A 17,324-nucleotide genomic window follows, 5' to 3' on the forward strand; every position below is an offset into this window, starting at 1 on the left:
AGCTATTTATAAACAACTGAAATTTTCAATTTTTCTGAAAATTTTTTTTTGATATGTCGATAAAATTTGTTTGGCCCAACCAAAATACTTGAAAATTTAATATAAAGATTCTTATAAGTTGTTCTTATAGTGATCAAAAAATTATTAGAATACATAGGCACAGTTTTTTTTTTATTAGCGTTTGAAGTTCAAATATTGACAAAACTTCGTCAAAACCCTGAATATTTGCAAATTATTTTGTAGGTATAATTCATAACAATTTTTGTATAAGTAGCTAAGAGTTGAAAATTCAGTACGAGATTTTCCATAAGTTTAGCTTATAATAATTATGAAATAAATTAAATTCTGGTGTATTCTGGCCATTGAAACATAAACCACCTTTTTCACTAACCATTCGAAAGGATATCCTAGGCTGACAAATCATCTTCGTTCAGAATCATTTTTCGTATACAATGATACCCATCATTGGATTTAAATTTAACACTCCTATAATATATATAATAATGATCCATACGGCACCTAATGTACAGCAGAGCGGTACCCACTTACCCGCTTTTTTAAGTATATAAATACTGAACACTAGTCATTTTTACGTTAAAAATATAAAATTTAATTATTATCGTTATTGAAAACATAAGTCGCCGTTATAATATTCAATTTACATAATAGTTATTATTTAATAATAAAACAAAATTTTTACTTTTAAAAATTCCGATGGGGAGTCCATACCTCTGGACACTCCCCCCAGTTACGGCCTTGTCTAACTGTATATCATAGACAAGTATGTTAAGCATTATATTATATGTACCTAATGCTTTTAACATTATTGATAGGTAAATATTGTAGGAAAAACATATTTTATTTATAATTTATAAACATTAAATATGGTTTAGTTCAATGTTGAGGCGTTCAACTCATAAAAAAAAAAAATACTGATATGCTTTTCAAACAAATTCCTACGCAAATAATCGGGCAAATAATTATGAAGGTAAGTGCAAAATATAATTCGCGAACTTAACTTTATTAAAACAATTATATTCCGAAAGTTCAAAATTCAATAAATACCAATCCAAAGTTTATTTAAAATCTATTCATCCATTTGACGTAGACGCGCAGGTTACTGGTTAGGTAGGTCGTAGGTATCTCATATATTATATACTAGATATGTACGTTGTACTTACTTTTTTTGCATTCTTTTATTGTGTACCATTATTAATTTATTATTGTATATAAATATAATTATGTGTTTCTATTTATTGCATTATTGTAATATTTATTAAATTATTAAATTTATATAATAAAATAATTAAAAGAAATTAATACTAATTAATTTATTAAAACTTATTATTAGGATGAAATTGTATAAAATAATATTGTATAATATTTTCATGAACAAGCTAGTACCGCGCGTGAATTGGATTATGGTTATAACTTATCATGACATTGTGGTATTGTAGTACAATTCTCAATACCTAGGTAACCTTCATCCCGTGGAATAATCACGAATTCACGAATCGTGATAACTGATATTGATAAGCTATTGCGCTTTTTCGTAAATTCAAATTACATTGTTGTTGCTTATCTCAAGTAGTCAAGTATAGTATACGTCCTACGTCCTGGCTAGTGGCTACCTATTTATTTCTGTCTTCACTCCTCATTTTTTCAAATGTAATTTCTAAACTGAAATTTCAATCAAGACTGGACGGAAGCTGCTTATGGAATAATCATGTCAATGAAACAATTATCGTCGGATACAATTAAACTAATAAGTAGTACTCAAGTCATTACTTCGGCATCGTCTGTGGTGAAGGAATTAATGGAAAACTCTATTGACGCCAATGCTACAATCATCGATATACGTTTGGTAATGAAAATCAAATATTAACATTTTGATATAATCATTAGAAAAACCACTTATTTTGTGAATTGTTCTCAATATATGGTTCAATGTTTAGGATAACTATGGACTAGACAAGATTGAAATACGCGACAATGGGGTTGGCATTTCACACAGTGACGTCTATGTTATGTGTTTGCGTAATTACACTTCCAAAATATTTGATATATCTGATTTGAGTACGCAATGATTTATTTTTTATATTACCCAGTTCACAGTTGAATATATATATTTTAGTTTTTATTAATTTGTATAGATAAATTGACTTTTTACGGATTTCGAGGTGAAGCTCTTAGTTCCATTTGTGCTGTAGCTGATGTGACTGTCATTACAAAATCAGATTTTGATGAATATGCCAAGTCGTTTACCATGGACAGTAATGGTCGTGTGAAGAATAGTTCAATTTGTCATCACCAAAAAGGTAAGTAAATTATAATTTCATAATATGTAATTATACATACTCAGGCTTGCCATTTGTCCCAATTTTAACAACATGTCCCGGTGTGTCCCTGCCGGTCATTAGTTTTGTCCCGGTTAATGGAAGCCGAGCGAAAATAACTTTAATATTGTATTATTGTAAACTAATTTTATTAATTAACTAAATTAACAAATTGTGTTGGTTTATTAATTTTTAAATAAAATAATGGATATCTATTATTTCCATATAATTATACTAACTATACATAAAAATAAAGGTTATTTAATAATATCATGTCCCGGTTTGGTGGTTTTAAAATTTAGCAACCCTATACATACTTAATATTGGATGTATAAATATATGTTGTTACATATTTATTAACTGATACTAACAAATTTGTATAGTAGTTGCTGCTAAGAACATATTATTAATATTTTCCATAACTGTAGATAGTACTTAATAATATTTATTATAATTTACATAACATACATTTTAATATTTTATTTTTTTATAGGTACTGTTATCAAAATAGAAAACCTTTTCAAAAAGTTGCCAGTTCGAAAACAGATTTATAGTTCGAAAAAACACTGTGTTAATGATTTACGTAGAGTAGAAAATATTGTTAAATCATTAGCAGCTATTCAACAAAATATTCGTGTTTCTCTGGTTCATAATAAATCTGTGTTATGGCAAATGACTTCAGCTACCGATTTGGTTGTGACATTTGGTCAAATTTGGTCATCTTCAATGACTAAATGTGTAAAACACTTAACATTTAAAAGTGAAGAGGTTAGTTTTTGATTTAATTAGAGTAAGATAGTTTGATAGACTTTGTATTACTTAATTCAAAATAATTTAATCCCATTAGGTTAATATTGATATAGTTTTACCTATACAAAATATAAATGTGCAAAATTGTTTTTTTACCACAAATGTTGCTGATGCAATTTATTTGTATGTAAATAAAAGACCAGTTAGGGACAACAAAATTGAAAAAGTAAGAATATACATCAATAAGTAAGTTGATTTTTATTTAATTTAATAATTGATTAAACAATTTATTTTTTTTTATTAAAAATTTAGCTTATTGTTGGAGAATTCAATAATTATTTTGGACATTATTTACCTCCAGGCAAGTACTTGCCATGTCTTATATCTATAACCATCCCACCTGAAACTATTGATATAAATTTGGAACCAGATAAATCTCGAATATTATTTCATAATCAGGTTCGGTATATTGAAAATTACATAAAATATCTACTAAAATCATTTATTATATTAATTGCATTAACGTTTGTTATTCTAACACAAAAGCATTACTGTGTTATTCTTTTTGATGTTGTCATTATTAATGTTTACACATATATTTATAAATTTATTATTAATTCTAATTAAATTAAAAACTCATTTTCAGGATATGATATTACTCAATCTTAAGAACTGTATAGCTAAATATTATTATGATGATAAAGTAGAAAATGATCAGTCTAATATTAATAAAGTCCCAGAACAAGTGAATAATAAAAGAAAAATACCTTATGATTCAGAAGAAGTCCAAGTAAAAAAATCTCCAATATTAATTTCACAAGTTAATGATTCTTTTGTCCCAAATGCAGAGTCAACTAAAATTATTAATAATAATTCATTTAACTCTGTATCAAATAATGACGAGCATACACAAATTGTTAAAGATTTAAGCTTAGAAGAAATTGATTTTGAAGAGCCATTTATATTAAAAGACGATAAAAATGATGAAACATCATGTTTGAAAAATCACAAAGTGGAAAGTACCGATGATATTTCAGAGTACCGTAAAAAGCTTTTGAATATTGGAAATACTTCTCCTCTTCAAACTATTCAATCTGATAGCGCAAATGTTAGAAATTTTGTCGCTGAAGATATATCAATTTCTCAGTGGAGTAAGGGTGATGTAGTTCTGAATGGAAAACCATTAGAGGTATGGTATTTATTAAGTATTTTATTTTATTTTACTATTTTTAAAGTACATAAAATATATTTTTAGAGTGGAGTTGTATTAAAATCTGATATTTTAATTGAAATCTTAGAAAAAAACAGTGAACCAAAAATGAATAAAGAAACTGAAATTCTTCATTCTCCAACTGGTATAACGTATTAATATTTTTAGATATTATTAATAATTTATACATTAATTCACATGGATTAACTGTTTTCAAAATATTTGTTAATTAAAAAATACAAATGTTTTTCAGTACCTCAAAAGGATGAAAATATTGTAGAAAAAAATGACAATTCAGTAAATATAAATGATGAAACTTCAGAAAATATTTCCATAACTTCATCTAATAGTAGTACAAAACAGTTAAAAATTGAAAATCTTTTTCGTACAGTTTCTATTCCTGATGAGCAAGTTCCTGGTCTTAATCATTTAGTAAATCGTCCACAGTCTTGGGTTCCTCAACCTAGATCAAAAAGACCAATAAAAGGTATTTTATTTATTTTAAATTCTTTAGTTTGTTTTTATACATGAGTGGGTTAAAACTTTTTATAATGACAAATTACATATAAATTTGAAAAATATGAGTAGGCCATTGAATTATAATGCAATGTTATGTTTTATCTGAATAGTATACTTTTTAAATTATTGTAGTCAGTTTGTTGGTTGAATAGAAACATTAAAAATGTAAGCGCCTAAAAAAATCTTATAACATTAATATATGTCCACAGTAATAAAAATAACGGTCGATATTTTTATCAAAATATAACACTCACTACAAAATTTAATAGATTACAAAATCTATTAATATAATTTTTATTTAATTGTTTTTTAAACGTTTGATTGAAAAAAAAAATAAAAAAAAGTTAATATAGACTTTAAATGAGTATTGAGTATTTAATAAAAAAAATTGATCTCTGATCAGTATACAAGTTTACACTTTCTTAACTGTTGTTAAATAAAATAAAAATGATCTAGTCATTTAATTTATATTATATTTTAGCTATTCCAGAAGAAGAACTTAGTGATACCATTCGAAGTGTTAGCAGTCAAATGGGAAATAAAGAAATGTCAGGATTTACACTGTTTGCCAGGGAAATGAGAATTAAAAGTATTTACATTTACATTAACCTTAACAAATTATTTGAATTAAAAATTGTAAACAAAATTTATTTTACATAATATAGTTATTCAAGAAAATCCAGGAATAGAATTTACAAAAGTAAGCAAAGAACTCGCAAGATTATGGGGAAGTTTAAGTGAAGATGAAAAATTAAGATATAAAAAATTATCAAATGAACAGAAAAAAGGGATAACCAATAAAACAAATGATGTACAATTACCAAAAAAATCATTTCAAGCTATTGCTATGAATCTTGAAAGGCATTCCACTCAAATTAATGTAGAGTTATCTGAGATCAAAAGAAATATTTTTAAGAATCAAAAAATGATGTAAGTGTTAAAATTAAGTTTCTTTAAATATTATGGTGTTTATGAAAATTAAATATTAGGCTTTAAATAAACTCTGAATAAATCAAATATACATACAATTGAAAAGAATATCTCATATATTATATAATTAAATGACATAATATATTTTTTTTAAATAGGTCATTCGAATTTATGCTCATTGGTCAAATAGAGGACAACAATTGGTTTTGTTGTGTGCGTAATGAAATACAAGCTCTAAATATTTGCCGTCTTCAAGAAGCTGTAATTTTTTTCCAGAAATTGGCTAATGATGAGATACCACTTAAAATGTTGGACCAATCAATTATAACAAGTAAAAAGTAATTATAACTTTTGTACTTTATATTTATATGTTTATTTTTTAATTTATAACATAAGAAAATTGAATGCAGATAAAAAAAAAACTATAAGGTATGATTTCTATGTGCTTTTCTGAAGACGTGCATTTGTTATTCAAATTACAGTTGCTCCATAAATTTCTTGGTTGCATGACCAAGTACAGATTTCTATGTTAATGATTGAAAATGCTTGGCACTGTAAAGCAACTTTAGAGTAACTTGGAGGGTTCTAATAATTGTATTCATTAGCAACTGAAATGTTTTTTATTGTAACATTTTTTATTTGTATTAAACTGTATTATATGAGATGTGTTCAAAAAAAAAGGGGGAATTTTTGTTATGTGAAAAAAAAGGTTTTTATTCGTCAACATTAATTTTGTCGCCTTCAAAATAGTCCCCATTAGGTATTATACACTTGTGCTGTAGTTTCTTCTAATCTTCGAAACACTTTTCAACCTCGATCTTTGGAATTGCCTTTAACTCTTTCAGCGATGCGTTTTTAATGTGATCTATGGTTTTAAAAAGAGGGTAAGAATTCATGATGTACTATGCCATCAAAATCAAAGAGCATCACCTTCACATTTGATCACACTTGTTGAGCCTTTTTTATGGCTATCTTGGAAACTCTTATTTTACTCTATGACTCACCATAGACCTTTGTTAACATTTCATACACTTTACTACACTTAATTTCATTTTTTACTCAAAATTTGATACAAATTCGTTGATCGATTTTAATTAACAAACAAAAATCACCGAGCTCATAAAAACACATCTAACTTTAATGGCTGCCACTGACAAAATAAATAATGAAAACAGCTGAAACTTTTATCATACTTTAAGGGCATGTATAACCAATATCATAAAAATAAATGTTGTCAAATTCTCTAAACCCGTACAATTTAAAAATTCCCTTTATTTTTTTAACACACTTCATCACCTATATGATAATGTTTTATGGATTGATTCTAAAAAGTGTAACCTACAATTGGTTATTGATGTTAATAGATATTTGGGCGAAAAAAACTATCGCTTTCTAATGGATCTGGATAATTCGTATGAACCATCGGCTGATAAATATACTATTACAGATAAAAGAATAGTTAAGAATGGTTTTAATATTGTTATTGTATTTAATGGTATGTAACATTTATGATATATTGTTAACATAATATAATACCTATAATAAATTTAATTACAATTTTTACAGAGGATTCTGATAATCCTGATATAAATATCACAGATGTAGCTTTACATATATCGACATATGGTGCCGAGGAACTCAAACAACTATTAGAATTGATGCAATTGGAAAAAGAAAATAATAACCTACATTGTTGTCGTCCGTTGAAAGTAGTCAACTATCTGCGGGTATTTTTTATTTATCTTTGAACATAATTAAATTATAAAAATTAACTTATTTTAATTTATTTTACTAAACTTAGAGTGAAACTGTAAGATACTGCAAAATGACTGGACTCCCTAAAACGAAAGAAGAAATTAATAGCCTATTGGAGTATTGGTTTAAAAATGAAAAGTTTTTTTCCCAAAATACTTGCATTCATTATAAAAAAGTTTTTACATCGATACACTGTATTGATGAGAAATCAATAACATAAAAATGTTAATTATCATAATTCTTGGGGTATAAGACTTGTTTTGTTAGCCTATTATTTCTTATACCAGCCATATGTTTTTAATCTTAAATAATATTTGAATTAAACTACTATTGAATATATTGTATAGTGTTTTTTAAACAAATAAATGTTAAATAATTTTATAAATCAATCATTTTGGTATTATTCTATAATCTGTAGGTTAACACTGCTAATACCGTAATAAAGTCATTAGGTATCTATATATTGCTTAAACACTTCTGTACTAAGGAGAACTATCGGTTTCCTCCCCGTTAGAGATTAGTGAGCATTGGATATAATATGTCATATGATAACTATAGCACAAATTTTTGTATAAATACATACATTTTTAAAAACAGGTATTTATTAATTCTGATTAAAAATGAACACATATAATAATAATAGCACCCTAAATAATATTAAAAAATAACGTATTTATTATTACTTATTATCAAATATTTTAAAGTAAATGCATTTTTTCGAAAATATTTAACTAATAAACATTAAGCATTTACTGTATACCATAATAAATGTTAAATATTTTGTGTTATTATGTTAATTTATTCACAGATATAATATATTGAGACAAAAATCATCATTTTTTAAGAAGCTATATATCACAATATATTATGTGGTTGGAATTGTGTTATTTAAATAAATTACACTTTAATTATTTAATAAAATAGTATGTATACATTTATATAAATACTATACTATAGCTTACCCATCACCCTGCAAGTTGGTTAAACATGTGTTTTACTATTGTCACCACACACAACTTATTTTGTTTATAATAATATACAGTTTTAAAGATCATGCATTAGTATTTGCTGTATCATAATATAATTTATAATTTATATTTATATAATTATACTGTTTGTTCATAGTAGTCGGATATACATTTAATCACAGGTGTTGCACTGGTGCTCGACCATCAACGGCTTAAAAAGTTTTATGGACAATACAATAAATACGAACTTCTAAAAAAATATCTAAATATTATAAATTATAATACAATTGGTGGTATATTACCAAAAATATTCATAGGTCTTCTTGACCTGGTTAGATCCTTATCTTAATTATGTTTTTTTTCACTTTGCTTCATTATATAATTTACAACCCTTATTATAACTATCAAATTGAAATTATACAAATACTTGGGGCTTTTCAACTCTTAACTAAAAAACACAAAAAAAAAAAATGAAACCACAGAGTGATTTTTTATTTTAAATATAGTCTTAAAATAAATGAATATATTATAACTTTGTGCTAAAATTATCAAAATAAGCATTAAAAATTTTCAGTAAGTAGTTGATCATATATTTGGTGAAATGTATATTTAGACTCATGAAAAATTAACCATGAAAGAAATGCAAATGCATGAAATTCCTTGCTTTATATTATACAATATTTCAGAGTAGGTATCTAAATATCAATTATTAGTAAATTATAAATTAATAAAAAATTGTCTTTATAAAAACAAAATGATTTATCTATAAAATAAATATAATAATAAGACATATTTTAATAATTTTAATAAAAATAATAACTATTATTACTTATTAGAGCCCAAAATATATTCCATAAATCTTTTTTCTTCTAGTATCTCTAGCAAAAGAATTTTCATGTTTTGAAAGCAAATAGAGATTTCGTAATTCTCGTCACATAATCTTAAACTATGAACATAAATCGTAACCCTCTAGTACCTACAAAGTAATATGTTCTTATTATTTCTTTTAATTTCTTTCCTAAACAACATGTTTTGAGAGACTTTTTTCTTTATTTTATTCTTTTTAAAATAAGCGTCTGTCCCCTATAGAGTTTGCAAGCATGTGATTTCATATACATGTAGTCACATAGTTATATAGGTATGATTGCAATAGCAAAGTTGAACATTAACTGAATATGTGTATTCAGAATATATTATTTATTTGTTTGAGATAATAAAAATTATCATAAAATAATTAAAAAATAACATTTTTACTCATTTAACACATTTCCTTAAAATTTTATGTCGATTAATTGTATTTATCTATCTATGGCACTATAGGTACTTTGGTATTGCAACTATACTGTATTGCAGACGGGCAATGATTTATAGGTAGGTATGCGCACAATGTTTCTGTTTTTTGGCTCCAGGAAATTGGGTTCCAATGAACCTTTTTTCAGAAAAGTAAACTATAATAGAGCCACTATTATAAACGATTTTTTATTATCGATTATCGAACCCGGTAATTAGGTTACTATATTTTAATAAAATAAGTAATATATTTAATGTGTAATTTACTATACTGTTGCAGGAACGTAAGTAGGTACACAAAATTTTACTTGAAGCGACGTATGACTTTATCAGAAGATTATAAATTATCCAATATCAAATGATAAAGAATTATTAGCATCGATAATGGCTGTAGGTAAAATAAAAAATAGCTATGTAATTAAGAATAATTTGAAACATTGCGATCGTTGGCTGTAAACTGTATCATAAAACACTAGTGTTCTATGACTATGATACACAGCGTTTAGTACCGTCTATTGTTTGTAATGCAGTAAAATACGAATAAAATAAGCATTTTTAAAAAGTACAATGACGAATTTAGATCGTCCGAAAGGAGAAATGTATATTGATTTTTAATAGTTTATAAAATGTATTCTTTTCCTCATCACTTAGTGAATATTCATTGACGATATGCCGAAAAACCGTGTCCAGCATCTAGCAAAAGTAAACAATTTTAATCTATGTAATTAATAAATGTTATATTATATTTTTATATATTCGTAAACTTTTGTGTTATACATTTGTGGTTCAATCACCGGGTATCCTCTAAAAATATATAAATTTAATTTGTGGCCCAATACTTAAATGTAAACAAAATATTATGTAAATAAAATGTATCCCGACTACGATTGACCGCCCGTCATAGATATAAAGTTGCTATAATTTACGCAATATTTCGATTAGATCGCGGAGCCGACCATCCCTTTTTAGATGTCAAGCGATTATTATATTTTGTGTTGTAGGTACCTACTGTTGTTGTAGAATACTAGAATTAATTAATAATATTAATAATATTAATATGTACCCTAGTCCCTAGTACCTACGCAGTATCACACAGATCAAGTATCTACAATCATTATGGTTATAATTAAATCATTAAAATCACCTACCAATCTATACCACAACCATAAAGCATACCACGCTGACCAGTGACCACGCAAGACCACACTGTTATAAAGGAGTAATAAAACTCACTAATATTTAATAGTTTTTAATTTTTATACAATCAATAGTTGAATAGTGTTATTAATAATTATTATAATATAATAGTTGGCAGTTAGCAAACATCGGATTGTTAGAAACGTCATCGTTGATTATAATGTTGAATAATAATAATGTATTATACGCGTTTCGCATCGACCCAGTAACGCGACCCGCAGATTGAAAAATTACCAGATGTGATGACATTACTGATGACATAAAATTGATGTTTCAAAAGTATTATTATTATATATATTTTTTTTTTTTGTTAAAATGCGATGTTGAAAAGAAAATTACATGGCTATGGTTGACAGACAAGAATACCAATTTAGGAATGTGATCAAGACGAATTTCTAATCCTCTTACAAGTAAGTTATAATATTATATACATATATCTTATTGGTACCTATATGGCTATAAACGAACCTTTTACCTTTTTCTTTTATTTGACCTTCATTGTAATTGATACATTTTCTCCTTTTAGAAAACAATAGTAATAAATTGACATTTTATATATTAAATATTAATTACAGTTTTAAAAAATCAGTTATCTCTAATTAGAGGTATCTAATAATTAAAAATTAAATTTTTCCGAAAGTCAAAATATACTAATTATTTAGGTACATAAATTCTTCCGATAGTCAAAATATACTAATTAATTAGGTACATAAATTTTTACACTTACATATTATTATATAATGTATTGGTTTCGCATTGACGTTATAAAAAATCTCGAGAAATTATATGTTATTTAATATTTATAAATATTTACATTGAATATCCTTATGTTATTATATAGGTATTAGGTAACAATGTTGAACAATTTATTCTATTAATCGATTTAGTTATTTTCTAATATTGTTCAAACGCTATAAGTGTACTCGTATAGTTGTAATATAATAGACTTAATAGAGTATTATGTATAATAATTATATGTACCTATGTAAAATACGGATGACTATGAATATTTTAAAAGTAGTCTAAATATTTTAAATAATTCATTTTGTATAATAATTTTTAAGTCAGTCAATACTTAAATTAATTAATTGTTTTAAGTGAAAAATTTAAAAATTAATTAACCTTTTAACCTAACTTATTTTTTTTAACCATTTAATGCTTATATATTTGCTTATGGGTGTATCAAACTTGATCGTAATTATGATTAATTTATTTATTTTGGTGCTATTTGTTTCAAAGTATAAAATATTTATCATGAAACATAAATTTTTGTTTTGGACAATTATGTTACATGAGACCTATATACATAGAGTAGCTGTATAATATGTAATATACACTCAAACTCTACATAAGTACGTTTATAATGATTAGTACAGACTACAGATTTAATATTATTAACTATTTTTTTTGTTGAGAGAGTGGGTGGGGGTGGTAAAAATGTGTTGCCCAGGGGCACAAATTTGTTAAATGCGAGTTTGCTCTCGGTGCCTCATCCATTCTACGTCAAATGTAAAAACTATACTTCGTGAATGTTTCTTGGTTTCACGTTTGTATCTGAGGAGTAGTGCGTCGAAGGTAGGTAGAGTAAATGCAGTTGTAGAATATAAATCAAATTGTTTATTGAATAAGATAAAATAAAATAATAATGTAATAGACTGGGATCTGGACTATATGATTTATAAGTTTAAACTAATCCTGATTGTACAACGTCGGGACCAGGATATCTACTAAGCCTAGGTTGGCAAATATACGGTAGAGATGGTTTACGGGTGGTGGATCAAACGAATTCGAAAATGTGTACTGCACGATACTCTTCTATTTGGTGTCATCTTATGGTTGGTATTTCTATAATAGTTTTGTTGTTGCACGGTTTTGAATAAACAAAAATTGTTAATCCACCGACGAAAAAATGTATCTTCTAAGTCTTAAAAAATTAAAGAGATAGAGGATACAATAGCGATATTACATAACATAGTAATAATAATATGTAAGCTCGAGTGAAAAAAAACTAACTAAAAAATTGGTAAGTCACAAACGAAAAAAAAACCTGGTAAGATCGCTCGTCGTTTTTTCCGGTGGAATCGCGGTCGGTGGGTAAAAAACCACGTACAGACGGCGTCGACGGTTGTCGGGGGACGTACGTCCTCTTCTGTACATATCTCATACTACCTATATACACACTAACAAACTTATAATATATTATTATTATTACGGCCGTAGCAGGCGAACCGGTACCTCTCTGGTACGCCTGACGAAGGTAGAGTTGGGTACAGAACGCGACTCGTTTCGTAGTCTTCCCGGTCGAATAACATAATATACGATATACCTCTCTCTCTCTCGTTCTTTCTCAACGATAATATTATATTAATAATATTACCTGCAGCACTACCTGTGGAACGGTACGCGCGCTGTGGCGGCGGCGACAACGTCGGTGGGGGACTGCTGCGCGGCAAACCCGCACGACAGGTCGCCGGCGAGCTACAACCACCGCTCCGTCGTCAGTCTACGGGACACACCGTTCGCAATCGCGTCTTGTTTTGTGCAGTTAGTTTTTTTCTCATATTATCATTACACTCGTCACGTTTCGTGTCGCGTTCCGCGTGTGCCGAACACACAACACCATACGAAGGTCGTGAACCGCGTTTCGAGTAAGTATACACGGGATTTTACCGGGTGCGCGCGACCCGTGATGTGAATGACGGTCACCGGCAAACGTCGTCTCATCGCGTTACAGGGAATGTGACATATTTATACACTGCGTCGGGCGCACACACGAATACACAAACGAAGCAGTGGACACGACTACGCATCGTACCATCAGCCGGTCTCGCGAAGAGTAATAGGTAGCTGATCGTCGAACGGTAGTGCGCGAGGTCCGTCGATCGCCACCATGAGTATGATGATGATGATGAGACCGTCCGACTCTACGCCCATCTGCCGATGCCGGGTCTTGTATCTGGGCTCGGCCGTCCCGCATATCACCAAGGATGGTCTGCAGGGCATACAGGAACCACTCAAGGAACTGTACCCGGAGCAGGGGGCCCTGGGTGCCCGCGGCATTGATTCTTGGCTGAGCGTCTGGAGCAACGGTCTGCTGCTGGAGAATGTAGACGAGAACCACAAAAAGATCACACGGTTCTTTCCGATCGAGTCACTGCACTACTGTGCCGCAGTCCGGTTCGTCCTGGTGCCCGAGAAATCCAACGGGTCGTCGCAGCCGCGATTCCTGCCATTGGACTCTCCGTTCGCCCGGTCCCCGAATCCTAACCATCCGCCACTGTTCGCAGCCATACTTCGACGAACTTCCGGTATTAAGGTGCTCGAGTGTCACACGTTTATATGTAAGCGCGAGATGGCCGCCAACGCGTTGGTCCGGTGCTGTTTCCACGCTTACGCTGACTCGTCATACGCCAAACAATCGGAAGGAGGCGGTACGAACGGCATTGTCAACGGTGTCGGTGGCAACAGCATTTACGGCACGGTGCGGACCAACAGGTCGGTTGGAAACAACACAATTGAAAAGGTGGAGGGCTGGAGGCGCATGACCAACGGTGGTGCGGCGGCTGGAAGCACGCTGACGCTCAACAGTGCACACTCTAACGGTATCACCATGCTGGAAGCGTCCACAAACTCCATGGACGACTTATCCGAGTGCAACGGCGACGAGAATCACAAGGTGTGGGTGGGCAGTACCAAAGATATATCGGAAAAGGAAGACTTGTACGGTACCGGCAACACGATGCGCAGCTCACGATCCAGCAGACCCAGACAATTGGTTGGGGGTGCTCCGCCACCACCACCACCGCCGCCACCGGTAAGAGATGATAGTAATAAACCGGGGGCCAAAAAAACCAAGGAGAGACCACGCCGCAAGAGGACGCCGACTGGTGGAAGTCGCGAAGATTTGTACGCGCCGTCGATGAACGGTTCACTTATGAGATCTGTGCATGGAGGGCGGAGTTCGGTGTCACTCAACGGTACCATGGCAAGCCGAGGACCACCCAGAGGGTTCATGCAATATCAACAGCCTCCGCCGCCACCGCCACCCAATCACATATACTCTAATGGTAGTGGCAGCACCATGCTCAGACCCGTCAACGGATTTCATCCACATCCACCGCACCATCCACACCACCACCACCCGGGAATGATGCAGCAGCAGCCACCGCCTCCGCCGCCTATTATGATGGTGCCCACCACGTTGCCGCATCCAAAGAAAATGCACAAGATGAAGCCAGGTATGATGCCGGTGCCCAGACCGGGAATGATCCCAGCCAACTACATGCCGGTGCCCATGTATGTGCACACCGGTAAAAAGTCCAAGCACGGCGTGCCCATGCCAGTGCCGATGGCCATGGAAGAACCGATATACATGCCGTCTGCTCGTCCTTTGAGTCCAGTCGCGTCTTATCAACCCGAACACTTCCCGCACGAGGCCTACCTGATGCAGCAGTACGCCAACAGCGTCAATCACATGAACAACAATAACAACAACGGGCCGGCGCCAAAAACTAAGAAAGGCAAAAAAGACAAAAAATCGAAAGATTCAGTCAACGGGATGATGCCACCGTTGATGGTGCCACAGTTAATGGTTAACGGTGGCGCGGGTGGAGGTGGAATGATGATGATGCACCAGCAGCAGCCACTGCAGCATCCGCCACCGCCGCCATCCAATGGACCGCCTCAAATGGCTGTCAACGGGCATAGAGTCAACGGCAACGGTATCATGTCGGCAGGACACGACGACATGACGGACGACACAGAGGACTCGGTGTACAGCACCGGAATCTACCGGAGAAAAGGCCACCTCAACGAGCGGGCGTTCTCATATTCGATCCGGCAGGAGCACCGGTCCCGATCTTACGGGTCGCTGGCAAACCTCAAGTTCGCCGCGCCGCCAATCGTACCAAATGGTGTGGACGGTGTGCCGAACAAGGTGGACATCAAGAAGGAACGAGAGATCATGCAGATGATGCAGGATCTGGAGTTGTCCGGCGACGAGCTGGACCGTGCTGACCAAGTGGTGCACCACCAGAAGCAGAATAACAACGTGGCGCACCATCAGAGGCCCGTCAAGACGAAGCGATAACGAACACCATGATATTAAAACGCGTCACAGCTGCTTACCGGAACCACGACCGCCTGCAGGTAAGCGACAATTCGTTTAATTTACACGTATTATATTTTATATTATTTTAAGTTAAGTATAGTAATAATAAAATAGTCTATCGTCTTACAACGTCTTATATGGTCGATAGTCGTCATTAATGGATCGGGTTTTATATGAGTAAAACCGTCTCGTATATTAGTTTATTTTAATTTAAGATTTGCATTTAAATGCCCTAAAAAGTAAACACTATCAAAAAAAGTTAACTGATTTTTTTAATCAAATTTTATGAAAACACATTTCCTAATAATGTATGCATTAAATATTAGGTAATAAAATGACTTGTAAACGCTAAAAAGTGGAAAATGGAAATAAAAGTTTCATATTTTTAATGTATCTACTATCTATGTTACATGTAACGGATTATGTACTTGGAATGCATTGCCCTAGAGCACCTAAAAAATAATTTACATTGCATTGGAATCCAGGCCCTAATTGTTATTAATTATAATTGAGTTAATTGACCCGACTGCCGTCGACGAGAATATTCGTTATTCATATACACAGATATTATTGTATAGCGTCCCGTCATCGCATACTCCGTGATAAAATAGCGTTAACGATCGCGTATTGTCCTTTTCCGATATTATACAACTATTTTTCCTTCGGAGCGAAAATCAGACTCAATAAACAGGCTTTATAAACACCCGTGTGTGTCGATATAATGTTATAATCATATTATTATTATTATATTGTTATTCCCGACTGTATATATCATCATTATGTAGCCCCAAGTCACGACACTATGTCGTTTCGGTAATAATTAAAGTTGATTTCGAAATGCGATTAATGCGAATATTTGATGGAATTATACGCGGACATGCGGTGCGAAAAATATTAGGTGCGTATGGACATCGCTACATTAGATCGTTGTTGCAGAAACGTTCGTAATCGTTCTTCTTTGAAACACAATAACAAAACTTAAACCTTTACTATTGCAAGATGTCATATAATATATTATGGGGTATATAGAATAATAAATATTTCTACTTTTCTTTGCATAATTAATAATGATTATTTTACTCTAAATTAAACAGCAGTTTTGACGATTTAGTAATATTTTATTTCACGGATCAGGTTGACAATTTATTATAAAGTATTAAATCTTCAAATATTTTTTTCTCTGACACTTTTATGGTATTTTTTATATAGGTATTTAAATTTTAGTATTTTCACTGTGACAGTTTTAATTAAAAACACAA

General features: G+C 31.3%; 2 protein-coding genes across 2 annotated transcripts in view; both read left to right on the top strand.

Annotated features, from left to right (window-relative positions):
• Positions 1-1,564: 1,564 nt before the first annotated feature.
• On the top strand, positions 1,565-7,889 carry LOC114124344 (PMS1 protein homolog 1-like). The gene is made up of 15 exons (XM_027987573.2): positions 1,565-1,864; positions 1,956-2,076; positions 2,154-2,318; positions 2,830-3,104; positions 3,184-3,312; positions 3,399-3,545; positions 3,733-4,275; positions 4,342-4,441; positions 4,550-4,783; positions 5,297-5,404; positions 5,481-5,745; positions 5,904-6,083; positions 7,110-7,240; positions 7,312-7,472; positions 7,547-7,889. The coding sequence occupies exons 1-15, from the start codon at positions 1,727-1,729 to the stop codon at positions 7,718-7,720; spliced, it is 2,871 nt and encodes a 956-aa protein (XP_027843374.2). The 5' UTR covers positions 1,565-1,726; the 3' UTR covers positions 7,721-7,889.
• A 5,503-nt stretch (positions 7,890-13,392) lies between these two features.
• LOC114124364 (uncharacterized) overlaps positions 13,393-17,324 on the top strand; it is a 39,796-nt gene continuing 35,864 nt past the window's right edge. Inside the window, exon 1 of the mRNA XM_027987595.2 lies at positions 13,393-16,103. Within this exon, the coding sequence (XP_027843396.2) occupies positions 13,846-16,044 (2,199 nt within the window). The 5' untranslated portion in view covers positions 13,393-13,845 and the 3' untranslated portion in view covers positions 16,045-16,103. The remainder of the gene's footprint in view (positions 16,104-17,324) is intronic.

The sequence above is a fragment of the Aphis gossypii genome, chromosome 2 (assembly GCF_020184175.1).
Source record: "Aphis gossypii isolate Hap1 chromosome 2, ASM2018417v2, whole genome shotgun sequence".
NCBI lineage: Eukaryota > Metazoa > Arthropoda > Insecta > Hemiptera > Aphididae > Aphis > Aphis gossypii.